Source organism: Manis javanica, chromosome 5 (assembly GCF_040802235.1).
Source record: "Manis javanica isolate MJ-LG chromosome 5, MJ_LKY, whole genome shotgun sequence".
Lineage (NCBI taxonomy): Eukaryota > Metazoa > Chordata > Mammalia > Pholidota > Manidae > Manis > Manis javanica.
In genome coordinates, this window is record NC_133160.1 from 129,679,920 (window position 1) to 129,694,525 (window position 14,606).

Below are 14,606 nucleotides of genomic sequence, written 5' to 3' on the forward strand. Positions count from 1 at the left end.
CTGATTGCCATGACTAGAACCTCCGGTACTATGTTGAATAAAAGTGGGAAGAGTGGGCATCCTTGTCTTGTTGCTGATCTTAAAGGCAAAGCTTTCTGCTTCTTGCTGTTAAGTATGTTATTGGATGTGGGTTTGTCATATATGTTTATGTTGAGGTACTTGCCCTCTATACCCATTTTGTTGAGAGTTTTTATCATGAATGGATGTTGAATTTTGTCAAATGCTTTTTCAACATCTATGGAGATGATCATGTGGTTTTTGCCCTATTTTTTTGATGTAGTATATGATGTTGATGGATTTTTGAATGTTGTACCATCCTTGCATCCCTGGAATAAATCCTACTTGATCAGGATGGATGATCTTTTAGATGTATTTTTTAATTTGATTTGATAATATTTTGTTGAGTATTTTTGCATCTATGTCCATCAGGAATATTGGTCTGTAATTTTCTTTTTTTGTTGTGTCTTTGCCTGGTTTTGATATTAGAATGATGCTGACCTCATAGAATGAGTTTGGAAATACTCCCTCCTCTTCTACCTTTTGGAAAATTTTAAGGAGGTTGGGTATCAGGTTTTCACTAAATGTTTGATAAAATTCAGTGGTGACACCATCTGGTTCAGTCATTTTGTTCTTAGGTAGTTTTTTGAATACCAATTCAATATTGTTGGTGGTAATTGGTCTGTTCAGATTTTCTGTTTTTTCTGGGTCAGTCTTGGAAGGTTGTATTCTTCTAGAAAGTTGTCCATTTCTTCTAGGTTATTGAGTTTGTTAACATGTAATTTTTTATAGTATTCTCTAATAATTCTTTGTATTTCTGTGGTGTCCGTAGTGATTTTTCCTTTCTCATTTCTGATTCTGTTTATGTGTGTAGACTCTCTTTTTTTCTTGATGAATCTGGCCAGGGGTTTATCTGCTTTGTTTATATTCTCAAAGAACCAGCTCTTGCTTTCATTGATTCTTTCTATTGTTTTATTCTTCTCATTTTTATTTATTTATGCTCTAATCTTTAGTATGTCCCTCCTTCTCCTGTCTTTAGGCCTCATTTGTTCTTCTTTTTCTAGTTTCATTGATTGCGAGTTTAGAGTGATCATATGGGATCATTCTTCTTTCCTGAGGTCGGCCTGTATTGCAGTATACTTACCTCTTAGCACAGCCTTCTCTGTGTCCCTCAGATTTTGTGGTGTTGAGTTATTGTTTTCATTTGTCTCCATATATTGCTTCATTTCTGTTTTTATTTGGTCATTGGTCCAGTGATTATTTAGGAGCATGTTATTAAGCTCCATTTATTTGTGGGCTTTTTTGTTTTCTTTGCAAAGTTATTTCTAGAGTCATAACTTTGTAGTCTGAGAGGCTGGTTGGTACAATTTCAATCTTTTTGAATTTACTTAGGCTCTTTTTGTGGCCTATTATGTGGTCTTTTCTGGAAAATGTTCCATGTGCACTTGAGAAGAATGTGTATCCTGCTGCTTTTGAGTGGAGTGTTCTGTAATGTGTTCTAATGTGTTGTTCAGTGTCTCTATCTCTTTACTTATTTTTTGTCTGGTTGATCTGTCCTTTGGAGTGTGTGGTGTGTTGAAGTCTCCCAGAATAAATGTATTGCCTTCTATTTTCTTCTTTAATTCTGTTACTATTTGTTTCACATATATAGGTGCTCCTGTGTTGGGTGCATAGATATTTATAATGATTATATCCTCTTGTTAGACTCACCCCTTTATCATTATGTCATGTCCTTCTTTCTCTCTTGTTCCTTTCTTTGTTTTGAAGTCTGTTTTCTCTGATACAAGTACTGTCACTCCTGCTTTTTTCTCCCTAATAGTTGCCTGAAATATCTTTTTCCATCCCTTTTCTTTCAGTGTATGTATGTCTTTGGGTTTGAAGTGAGTCTCTTGTGGGCAGCATATAGAATGGTCTTTTTTTTTATCCGTTTCTAGTGACTCTGTGTCTTTTGATAGGTGCACTCACACCATTGATATTTAGTGTGATTATGGATAGGTATGTACTTATTCCCATTGAAGGCTTTAGATTCATGGTTACCAAAGGTTCAAGGTAACTTCCTTACTAGATAACAGTTTAATTTAACTCACTTAGTATGCTATTACAAATACAATCTAAAGGTCCTTTTTTTTTCTCCTCCTTTTTCATCCTCCTCCATTCTTTATATTTAGGTATCATATTCTGTACTCTTTGTCTATGGCTTGACTGACTTTGGGGGTAGTTGATTTGATTTTGCATCTGCTTAGTAATTAATTGTTCTACTTTACTGTTTTTTTATTTTCTCTGGTGGCAGCTATTTAGCCTTAAGAACACTTCCTTTTATGGCAGTCCCTCCAAAATACACTGTAGAGACGGTTAGTGGGAGGTGAATTCTTTCAGCTTTTGCTTATCAGGAAATTAATCTGTTCTTCAAACTTAAATGATAATCTTTCTGTGTAGAGTATTCTTGGTTTGAGGCCCTTCTGCTTTATTGCATTAAATATATCATGCTATTATCTTTTGGCCTGTGAGGTTTCTGTTGAGAAGTCTGATGATAGCCCAATGGGTTTTCCTTCATATGTGATCTTTTTTCTCTCTCTGGCTGCTTTTCATACTCTGTCTTTATCTTTGATGTGTGCCATTTTAGTTACTATATGTCTTGGTGTTGTCTTCCTTGGGTCCCTTGTATTGGGAGATCTGTGCACTCCCATGGCCTGAGAGACTATTTCCTTCCCCAGATTGCAGAAGTTTTCAGCAGTTACCTCCACAAAGATACTTTTTCTCTCTCTTCTCCTGGTACACCTATAAGGCAAATATTGTTCCATTTGGATAGGTCACATGGTTCTCTTAGTATTATTTCATTCCTAGAGATCTTTTTTCTCTCTGTGCCGCAGCTTATTTTCTCTAATTTCTATTTCATTGACTGTCTCCTCTACCTCATCTAGTCTGTTTTTAAATCCTTCCATTTTGTATTTCTTTTCAGAGACTGTATTCTTCAACTTTTTTATCTCATTCCTGAATTCCTCCCTGAGTTCTTGAATATTTTTCTGTAGCTCTGTGAGCATTTTTATGATTATTTTGAAATCTCTTTCAGGAAGATTGATGAGTTCAGTTTCACTTGGTTCTTTTTCTGGGGTTTGTGGGATTTAGGTTTGAACCAGGTTCCTTTGACGTTTCATATTTGTAGGTGGTGCCCTCTAGTGCCCATAATCTCCATCCTCTTGAGCTGCTCACCCCTGGAGCAATGGGAGGGTTCACAGGTGAGCAGCGCTGGTGCTTGCCAGGAGGAAAGAGCTGTTTCCTACTTCCCGGCTACAGTGCCTGCGTCTCCTGCCAGGGCCAGGGGACCAAGCATGGAGGGAGAAGTCTCTACTTTGCACTTGTAGCTGCCATAGACTGGGTCCCCTCTGGCTGGCCTGGCGCAATGGTGAGGTCAGCTTGTTTGTGAGCCGGTGCCGTCCAGGAGGAAGGTACAGCATGCTGCATATCATTGTGGGGGGCCTCATAGTTGCATTGCCAGCCAGGGGCATGGAGTGCTTGAAGCTTTTGAAAGTTCCCAACCTGCTGGGTGGAGTGTGCCTGGACAATTTTGTCCACCTGTCCTTTCTCCTTAGCAGTAAGCTCTGTGCAATCCTTGCCCCTTTAGCAGCCCTCTTGCTTTTAGGATATCTCTCAGGCTGTCCGCTTTTTTTTGTCCCAGCGCAGTCGGATGTGGATCTCTGTTTTCCACAAGTGGCTGGAATCTCAATCTCTGCAAGTATTTTGCCTGTGTTAGCTTTTCAACCCCACTAATCTCCAGAGCAACATGTATGTAGGTTCGTGCTCTCAGAGCAGATCTCCAGGGCTAGGTGTTCAGCAGTTCTAGGCCTCCACCCACTCCCCACTCTGTTTCTCTTCCTCAGCCAGTGAGCTGAGGTGGGGGAAAGGCTTGGGTCCCGCCGGATTAAGGCTTTGGTACTTTACCCTTTTCCTTGAGGTCGGCTGATTTCTCCAGGTGTAGACAGTCTGCCTCAGACTTCTTTCTTGTTACTCTTTCATGATTTGATGTATTTGCTATATTTTCATATGATATGTGGTTCTAGGAGGAGGATTCCGTTTCACCTCTCAGGTTGTCATCTTTAATCCTCTTACTCTCATATCTCTAGAATTTGTATTTTAAAGGGAAAAAAGAATTTTAAATGCATATTCTTAATAACTATTGTTCCTAAATTGCTAGTCCTTAGTAATTGGGTCTGTTTCGTTCCAGCTATATCTGAACTTTAGTTCTTTGCAGACTAGGAGTTCACCTGTTTAATCCAGACCTGGAGTCAAACAAAGAACAAACAAATGATATGGTTGAAGCTTCGTGTCTTAATAATTAAGAAGAAGGGAATCGTATTCCTGGCAGAGATATGGTAGAAAGGAATTTGGCTTGCTAGAGTATATCTGGATAGAGCTGAGGACACGGTGGGAAAGCAGGAGCTGTGTGAACTTAGGGGGCAGGAACCTGGTGTGCCTTGTTGAATTTTGAACTGTATTCAGTAGATGGAAGAAAGATTTGCATTTCATTAAGTTCATTTCTGTAGTCTTATGGAGTTTGGTTTACTATTATGGTCAGGAGATGAGAATTCTCTATGAACTTGAGATTCTCAACTTTTGAAGGAAGAATAGAATAGAGGAGAAGGGAACCATGGGGAGTAGTCTTATGAAATCAGAGGAGGAAACAGAAATAAAAACAGAAACTTTGTGAGGCAGCAAATTTATGTCATTGTAAATTTTATGTAATTCAAAATTTTCTTGCAACTACATTAAAAAAGTAAAAGTAAAATTTTAACAATGTATTGTATTTACTTCAATATATCTAAAATATTTTCATATGTAATCAATATAAAAATTATTAGTGAGGTATTTTCCATTCTTTTTTTCAGACAAGTCGTCTTCAAAACTAGCTTGTATTTTATAGTTAACACATCTCAGTGTGGCCCAGCCCCACTTTTAGTGCTCAACAGGCACAGGTATCTAGTTGTTACCATATTGTGCTGCACAGGTATAGAAGGAAGGAATGGTTAAATGCTACAGAGAGATGTCTGTTGTAATTGACAATCTGGTCTTTAGTGATTTTTTTTATTAATTTTTTTTATTACACACTCTTATGAAGGTGTCACAAGAAAAACAATGTGGTTACTAAATTCACCCTTACTATCAAGTCCCTCTCATACTCCATTGCAGTCACTGTCCATCAGTGTAGTAAGATGCCAGAGCCCCTACTTGTCTTCTCTGTGCTACACTGATTCCTCCGTGACCCCAAACACACCATGTGCACTAATCATGATGCCCCCACAATCCCTTTCTCCCTCCCTCCTGACCTGCCTTGCCCCAACCCTCCTCTTTGCTAACCACTAGTCCCTTCTTGGAGTCTGAGTCTGCTGCCATTTTGTTCTTTCAGTTTTGCTTCATTGTTATACTCCACAAATGAGGGAAATCATTTGGTATTTGTTTAAGTTTACTTTTTTTTATTGAGGTATGTACAAATACATGCACAAACCTTAGTGTACAGCTCAATGAATTTTGACATGTGCATACACTCAAGTAACCATAACCCAGATGAAGATATCAGACATTCTCACTAATTTTTTCTCCTTATCTTTTTCCCCCATTCCCCACTTCCCTCCAGTATGGCAATCACCAGTCTGTTTTGTGTTTGAGAATGACTTTACTAGTGCCCAAACTTGAGGACAGATTACATTAGGCTGGAGATAAGGGCATGAGAGATAAGGAAATGGATATAACAAAAGCAAAGTATTATTTTCTAGAAACTAGTTTTAATAGAAAGAAAATTCTGGTAGTGTACACCAGAATAAAAATAAAATAGTTTTATCTTTATTTGAAGGTGGTAGAGAATTAATTGGTACAGAGGGTTGGTTTGAAAAATCAATTAATAGTCTTGCCAAGGAATAAAATATTTTGAGATGGGAGGTAATAGCATTTAAAATACTGGGTGGATGACCTTTAGGGATGCTTATAAAGGTAAGAGGGATGATGATAAATTCTTCAGGTAGTAACAAATGTTAGAGGAAGCTGACGGATTGTAACTAGTATGAAATAAAAGGCAGAGTCAGTCATGAGCTAAGTGTATGGGAAGTGAGGTGGGGATGGAGATAATAGGGAAATTTTAAGAGTAGAGATTTTAAATTGGGGAGGTGGAGACTCCCTGCAGCTAGCAGAGGCGGGAATTGTCTGAAGTGGGAGCACATATGTGCTCAGTGAAGGGTGATGGGCTAATTTATGAGTAAAGTGTACAAATTTCCTGATATCTATTTTGTGCTTGAACTTAGTTAAATCTGTTTGCTTATTAAAAATCCTTTCTTCATTTACTTTTTGGTCCTTAAATAAGTGAAGTGGTAAATAATTAGGTTCTGAAGAGATTAAATGTTAAGATGTCCCATTTAGAAATTAAAACTGTAATGTTAAATTTTCTGTTCATTTTGGACTTTTTAAATCACTAAGCTAGGCAGTGCCAAATTTCAGGCACATCTTAGAAGAATCTTATTTCTCTTGCTGGCTTCCCAAATATTACCAGAATAGCCTGTTTATTACTTACAATAGGCAAAGCTGAGTTTATTACTTACCCTGGTAAGAGACAATTCTACCTACCTCCAAGAATGTGATAGCCTCAGAGGGGAAGGGCGGGATCTGATTTGAGATTTTGAAGTCTAGTTTAAGGCAGATCTTTAAATACAGGAGCTTAATTTTAAGGACTGGGTGAGGCTCATAATATAGTAGCAAAGTAATTGCTGGAAATAGCAAGGTGCCTTCAGGGGGAGTAGGGAAGAGAGTCTTGGGATATAAATTGTTGGTACTTTTATTCAGGAGTTGATTTGGTTTTTGGTAATGAGCAATAAAGTATGCAATTTTTACTTTTTTGGTTTACAGTCTTCTAGAATAATAAAGCTATGCTAATAAAGACAATGGAGTAATGAAGTCCTGTTAATATAGGTGCTAGGCCACATGGAGGTAGAGCTCTTTTGTTTTTGTTGTCTACTGTGACAGTACTACTCTCTGAAAGTTATATGGACGTTTGGTGTTTTTTTCTGTTTGTCTTTTCCTTTATTTTTGTAGTAAGAACACATGAGAATTGAGAATTGTGTTGTTCATATCCAGAGGCACTCGGACATGATCTCTCTCTTCTGTAGTGATAAAATGTAATTGACCTTCCCTTGAAATATTTACTAGTCTTCCTAGATGATGCCAAGAAAGAAGAAAGTTAAGGTGAAAAGTTGTTCTGTGATAGCCGTCCATCAAATGTATAGTCCTCAGTTGTGTGAGCATTTGTGAGACTTCTAGCTTTTAAGAAAATATTTTTTGTGTGTGCAAATTTGCCTAATTTGCTGAGTCAAAAATGAAATGGGACTTTAAAACTCCTTTTGTTTCAGTCAAATAAGAAAAATAGTTCAGGAAGGAAAAAAGTAAAGACTTGTCTGTTATTTTGGTGTTTTTATTTTCCCTCCCCACCTTCCATCCCCCTTTTAGAACTTGATGACTTAATATAGTGCTTTGAAGGAATACTCACCAAACCATAGCCTTGTACATATTGGTTTAGATTATTAATCTTGTTAAATACATTTCAATAATATGTTGAACTATAATTATTTTTCTTGCAGAATTCTCTTAAATGACCTTTTAAAATTATTAGACATCTTTGCTGATATACCATACCTTAAATATTCTTTTGAAATTAAGACAGGGAGGTGAAATTCTAAAGTCCTTTAATAATAATATTTAAGAGTTGATGTTTATGACTTTGCACAAATTACTTAACGTCCCTGAATTTCCGTTTTCTCTATTTTTAAATGGGGTAGTAACCATACCTGCTTTATAGGGTAGTTAGGAAAATGAGAAATAGTATATTAGGTACACATGCAGTAAGCCTCACATAGTAAGTTCAAGCATTTATTCCATTATTTTTTTCTCCTTTAAAATATGTCTCTTCACTTTTCTCAACTTTTCTCATATTGAATACTTCTTAAGCTGCTTTTAAAATTACCAGATTCTCTGTGATGCTTAACACTGTCCATTTTCATGGAATTGAGACACTAAAAATGATTTTCAGGGTTTAATTTTTATTGGGACCCTAAAACAAAGTTATAAAATTTATTTCCCCTGAATAGTAACTAGGAAACCAGATAATGTTTATGAAAAATAATTCCTTTAAAAATTGAAGTTTAACTACCCAAGAACAAAACCCCGGGGCTGGACGGATTTACCTCGGAATTTTATCAGACACACAGAAAAGACATAATACCCATTCTCCTTAAAGTGTTCCAAAAAATAGAAGAAGAGGGAATACTCCCAAACTCATTCTATGAAGCCAACATCACCCTAATACCAAAACCCTGCAAAGACCCCACCAAAAAAGAAAATTACAGACCAATATCCCCGATGAATGTAGATACAAAAATACTCAATAAAATATTAGCAAACCGAATTCAACAGTATATCAAAAGGATCATACACCATGACCAAGTGGGATTCATCCCAGGGATGCAAGGATGGTACAACATTCGAAAATCCATCAACATCATCCACCACATCAACAAAAAGAAAGACAAAAACCACATGATCATCTCCATAGATGCTAAAAAAGCATTTGAGAAAATTCAACATCCATTCATGATAAAAACTCTCAGCAAAATGGGAATAGAGGGCAAGTACCTCAACATAATAAAGGCCATATATGATAAACCCACAGCCAGCATTATACTGAACAGCGAGAAGCTGAAAGCATTTCCTCTGAGATCGGGAACTAGACAGGGATGCCCACTCTCCCCACTGTTATTTAACATAGTACTGGAGGTCCTAGCCATGGCAATCAGACAAAACAAAGAAATACAAGGAATCCAGATTGGTAAAGAAGAAGTTAAACTGTCACTATTTGCAGATGATATGATACTGTACATAAAAAACCCTAAAGCCTCCAAACTACTAGAACTGATATCGGAATACAGCAAAGTTGCAGGATACAAAATTAACACACAGAAATCTGTAGCTTTCCTATACACTAACAATGAATCAATAGAAAGAGAAATCAGGAAAACAATTCCATTCACCATTGCATCAAAAAGAATAAAATACCTAGGAATAAACCTAACCAAAGAAGTGAAAGACTTATACTCTGAAAACTACAAGTCACTCTTAAGAGAAATTAAAGGGGACACTAATAAATGGAAACTCATCCCATGCTCATGGCTAGGAAGAATTAATATCGTCAAAATGGCCATCCTGCCCAAAGCAATATACAGATTTGATGCAATCCCTCTCAAATTACCAGCAACATTCTTCAATGAATTGGAACAAATAATTCAAAAATTCATATGGAAACACCAAAGACCCCGAATAGCCAAAGCAATCCTGAAAAAGAAGAATAAAGTAGGGGGAATCTCACTCCCCAACTTCAAGCTCTACTACAAAGCCATAGTAATCAAGACAATTTGGTACTGGCACAAGAACAGAGCCACAGACCAGTGGAACAGATTAGAGACTCCAGACATTAACCCAAACAAATATGGTCAATTAATATTTGATAAAGGAGCCATGGACATACAATGGCAAAATGACAGTCTCTTCAACAGATGGTGTTGGCAAAACTGGATAGCTACATGTAGGAGAATGAAACTGGACCATTGTCTAACCCCATATACAAAGGTAAACTCAAAATGGATCAAAGACCTGAATGTAAGTCAAGAAACCATTAAACTCTTGGAAAAAACCATAGGCAAAAACCTCTTAGACATAAACATGAGTGACCTCTTCTTGAATATATCTCCCCGGGCAAGGAAAACAACAGCAAAAATAAGCAAGTGGGACTTCATTAAGCTGAAAAGCTTCTGTACAGCGAAAGACACCATCAATAGAACAAAAAGGAACCCTACAGTATGGGAGAATATATTTGAAAATGACAGATCCGATAAGGGCTTGATGTCCAGAATATATAAAGAGCTCACACGCCTCAACAAACAAAAAACAAATAACCCAATTAAAAAATGGGCAGAGGAACTGAACAGACAGTTCTCTAAAAAAGAAATACAGATGGCCAAGAGACACATGAAAAGATGCTCCACATCGCTAATTATCAGAGAAATGCAAATTAAAACTACAATGAGGTATCACGTCACACCAGTAAGGATAGCTGCCATCCAAAAGACAAACAACAACAAATGTTGGCGAGGCTGTGGAGAAAGGGGAACCCTCCTACACTGCTGGTGGGAATGTAAATTAGTTCAACCATTGTGGAAAGCAGTTTGGAGGTTCATCAAAATGCTCAAAACAGACCTACCATTTGACCCAGAAATTCCACTCCTAGGAATTTACCCTAAGAACGCAGCAATCAAGTTTGAGAAAGACAGATGCACCCCTATGTTTATTGCAGCACTATTTACAATAGCCAAGAATTGGAAGCAACCTAAATGTCCATTGGTAGATGAATGGATAAAGAAGATGTGGTACATATACACAATGGAATACTACTTAGCCATAAGAAGTGGAAAAATCCAACCATTTGCAGCAACATGGATGGAGCTGGAGAGTATTATGCTCAGTGAAACAAGCCAAGCAGTGAAAGAGAAATACCAAATGATTTCACTCATCTGAGGAGTATAAGAACAAAGGAAAAACTGAAGGAACAAAACAGCAGCGGAATTACAGAACCCAAAAATGGACTAACAGGTACCCAAGGGAAAGGAACTGGGGAGGATGGGTGGGCAGGGAGGGATAAGGGGGAGGGAGAAGAAGGGGGGTATTAAGATTAGCATGCATGGGGGGAAGGGAGAAAGGAGAGGGTGGGCTGCACAACACAGAGAGGACAAGTAGGGATTCTACAACATTTTGCTAAGCTGATGGACAGTAACGGTAGTGTGGTTGTTAGGGGGTACCTGATACAGGGGAGAGCATAGTAAACATAGTACTCTTCATGTAAGTGTAGATTAAAGAATAAAAAAGAAAAAAGAAAGAAAGAAAAGGGGGATTACTCCTTGATAGGATAAAACTATTGGTAAATCAAAGATCAACGCATGCTTTAAATATCCTTAATGTTGATCACTTAAAGGGTGTCAGATGATCAGCTATGGAGGTACTCTTTTCTGATAATATTCCTTTCTCTTAATAAAAAAAAAAAAAAATGCAGTTCCTGTGTGCTGACCTCCAATGAGTTCTGCACAGTGGTATAGAGGGCATGTGAAAGTGTGGGCAAAGGGTCTGTTTGTTTCTATGCAGAAGATCAAGGCCTAGCTTGGATACCCAGAAAATGAACTAAGATACGACATGAGGAGGAGCTTCCGGCATCAGCACTCTCTGGAGGACTCGTGCCAGGGGATGATCATCAAAAAGCCTCCACAGGGATCTGGGCGATGCTGTGGTTGTGGCTGCGTCCACCCCACCGTTTCCTGGACTTGCCATTGGAATGAGGAGCGAGATGTCTAGGCTGGCATGGGCATACAGTAAGACAATGAATTTGACGAGATCTGTACTGTTGGAACTCAACCAGGAGTTGGGAGGGGTGCAAGTTGTAGCGCTCCAAAATCTTACGACTATAGACTATCTACGGTTAAAAGAACATATGGAATGTGAACAGATCCCAGAAATGGGCTGCTTTAATTTGTCTGATTTCTCTCAGACTGTTCAAGTACAGTTGGACAATATCCGTCATATCATAGACAAATTTTCACAAATGCCTAGGGTGCCTAAATGGTTTTCTTGGCTTCACTGGAGATGGATGGTAATTGTAGATTTGCTTTGTTTATGTCACCGTATTCCTATTATGTTAATATGTGTGTGCAAATTAGTTAGTAGTTTAAAACCTATACATACTTAAGGTACTCTACAAGAAGATATGTCAAAGAAATAATCAATACTCCCATGTTTTCTTCCATATGCTACCTCTATAGCTTTTCTTCTTCCTTCCTAATTACAACCCTTAAATAGAATTCGTGCCTCATATCGAATTTACCGAGTATCATAATTCCTCCAGGTGGTAAAGATACCTTGAGACAAGTTCTGGGCATAGAAGCCACAGGCCATAAATCTGCAAAGAAGTAAAAAGCTAACCTTTTTAAACAATATGGCTTCTCTCTCACTTACCAACTTTACATTTCCCTGTATGGCCCCGGAAGATGACTGGTTAGCCAGAGACGGGTAAGATTCCTCAAGGGAGGAACAACCTAAGACAGGCACAGTCGCAGGGGGGCCATCAGGTGAGAAATTGGGGATCAACAGAGGTGAGGCTCAGAACCTCATCCCCCCTGCTTTGAGAGAAATCTTCTGCATCCATGGATGTTTTATTGCCCTTGTCTAGCTTGGATTAACTCATAGTCTACAGGCACACACCTGATCATCTACAATTGCTCTCTTACAACACTAAACTATGTTTTCTACCTTTATCTTGCATCTACCTACCACTTCAGCATTTTATTAAAAATAAAAATAATAATAATAATAAAGGGAGAAATGTGGGATCCACATATAAATCAAGTACAAAAATCAAATGAATATTCATATTTGACCTGATTGTTTATAGTTCATAATGCGTGATCAAAACCAAAAGTTTCTGTGATGACTGCCCTTGTACTGTTCACCATGTAAGAATTTATTCACTATATAAGAATTCGTTCACCATGTAAGAACTTGTTCGTTATGCTTCAGAAGATTGGAGACTGGCGAGAGTTAGGCTTGAGATGGATTAATGATTGTACATTGAGCATTGACCCCCCTATACTGAATTTTATTGTTGTTAACAACCATTTGATTAATAAATATGAGCGATGCCCTCTCAAAAAAAAAAATTGAAGTTTAATTATAGCCTTTAACATACAATGAGTTTTTGTCTTACCTTAGACACAAATATAATACTATAGGTAGATTTTAAAATCTTTATACTGTTGGTGAGGAAAACTTTTCTTGTATTCTCTTAAGTTCTTGTCTGGAGAATTTCAAATTGATTAATGGAAGTAAAAGGATTTATTTGTGTATATATGGGAGCTAACAGGAAGTAGCTCATTGTAGTGGAGGCAAACTTTTTACCCTCTTAGAGTTCTTTTTGGCTGGGTCTGAGAATTAGATTGACATAAGACTGATCAGTAAGAGAAAAGCACATGAATTTATTATATGTAATACAAGTTTTACATGACACAGAATTCTCCATAAGGAATGAAGAACCAAAAAGATAGTGAAACCACCTTGGTTTTACATTAGGTTGAATAAAGAGAGGAGATTTTGGAAAAGTGACTTAACTATGTGGGGAGGCTAAAGGAAAATAAGAATTATTTTAATAAGGTCTGTATAAAATTCTCTTCATCTCACCTTCTCGTCCTTGATGATAAAAATGTTAGTTTCCTTCTGGTATAGGAAGGATATCTTTCATATGGGAATTTCATCTACTGCTTTTATACGGGAAAAAAGAAGACCAGAGTGTTTTTCTTGTCTATGCTGTGATTCAAGAGCCTTGAACTCAAAATAGTCAATATGACAGAGCAGCATATTTTGGGGTGGTGTATTCTGAACTCTGTCATTAAATGATTAAAGTTAGAAGCTTATACACCTAACTTAGGGGAAAGGGAGAGGAAGAAAAGGCTTCTGTGGGAAGAACAAGTAGGGAAAGACACAGGGAGATAATGCTTTGTGATATTGTTGGTCTGCACATGAGAGTAGTCTTTTCTTCTTCAGGATCATAAAAGTCTCCTGCAGGGACTTTTTATTCTTTGTCTCCTTCCTGGATATAAAAGCCACCCTGAAGAGGGAGTTTTTGGCAGGCAGCCTCATTTCCCAGAAGTTTCTGCTATTAGTCAGACAAGGAAGCTCCAGGAAGACTTCTCTCTCTGTCTGTTAAGTCCAAAATGTCTGCAGCTTAAAATAATGTTCATATCAATTTTGGACTCTGAGTCGGTCCCCCCAGTAACATACCTGGAATTATTTTGAAATTAAGATACTCCCTGCTTTTAGATAGAGTAGGTTTTGTATGATCAGACTGAAACAGTGCTGTAAGCTCAACACAGACTCTCCATGCTCCATAATAGCCTAACCATATATGTTATGTTCTGCCACTAACAGAAAATGCCACATATTGGGAAAAGGGAGTCAGAGGTCTATATTAAGCATCATTGAATAAGTAGGATAGAATAAGACAAGATTCTGACAGAAAAGCAGAATCAGGAGATATGTCATGGATTTACTGTAAGGCATTGATTTACATTTGTTGGGGCTGCCTAAGTAAGACTCAGGTCTTATAGGGTAAACAGAAAACGACTATCATGAGCAGGCTGGAGTCTCATGGGCAAGTGCTTGTTCACTGGTGAGTCAGAAGGAAGATAGGGGAAAGGGAAAGTAATTGCAGATCAGCTGCTGTTTGGAGTTTGTCCTTCAGAGAAAGCCTAAACATTCTCTTAAAGACCTTCCAACTGTGTAAATCCAGCCAACCCAGGATAATTTCACTTTTGATTGAAGTCAGCTGATTGAACTTTAATCATATCTACAAAATCTCTTTAGAGCAGCACATAGATTGGTGTTTGAATATCTGAGAGAAGGTGTGTGTGCTACCAGGTGGAAGCTGCCCCCCTTCTGTCCTTTAACTTCAGAGAATATCCCGTGTCTTCTAATGGAAAACATAC

The 14,606-nt window shown here is 37.7% G+C and overlaps 1 protein-coding gene across 6 annotated transcripts in view; it reads left to right on the plus strand.

Moving 5' to 3' along the window:
• Window positions 1–14,606, plus strand: part of AASDH (aminoadipate-semialdehyde dehydrogenase) — a 63,549-nt gene that overhangs the window by 9,535 nt on the left and 39,408 nt on the right. The window contains exon 2 of one of the 6 annotated variants that reach the window (XM_073237572.1): window positions 11,224–11,444. The exons of 4 other annotated variants lie outside the window; for them this stretch is intronic. In XM_073237572.1, the coding sequence (XP_073093673.1) occupies window positions 11,434–11,444 (11 nt within the window). In that variant the 5' untranslated portion in view covers window positions 11,224–11,433. Of the gene's footprint in view, window positions 1–11,220; window positions 11,445–14,606 lie in introns of all 6 variants that reach the window. One more of the 6 variants, XM_073237571.1, reaches the window with a different exon arrangement.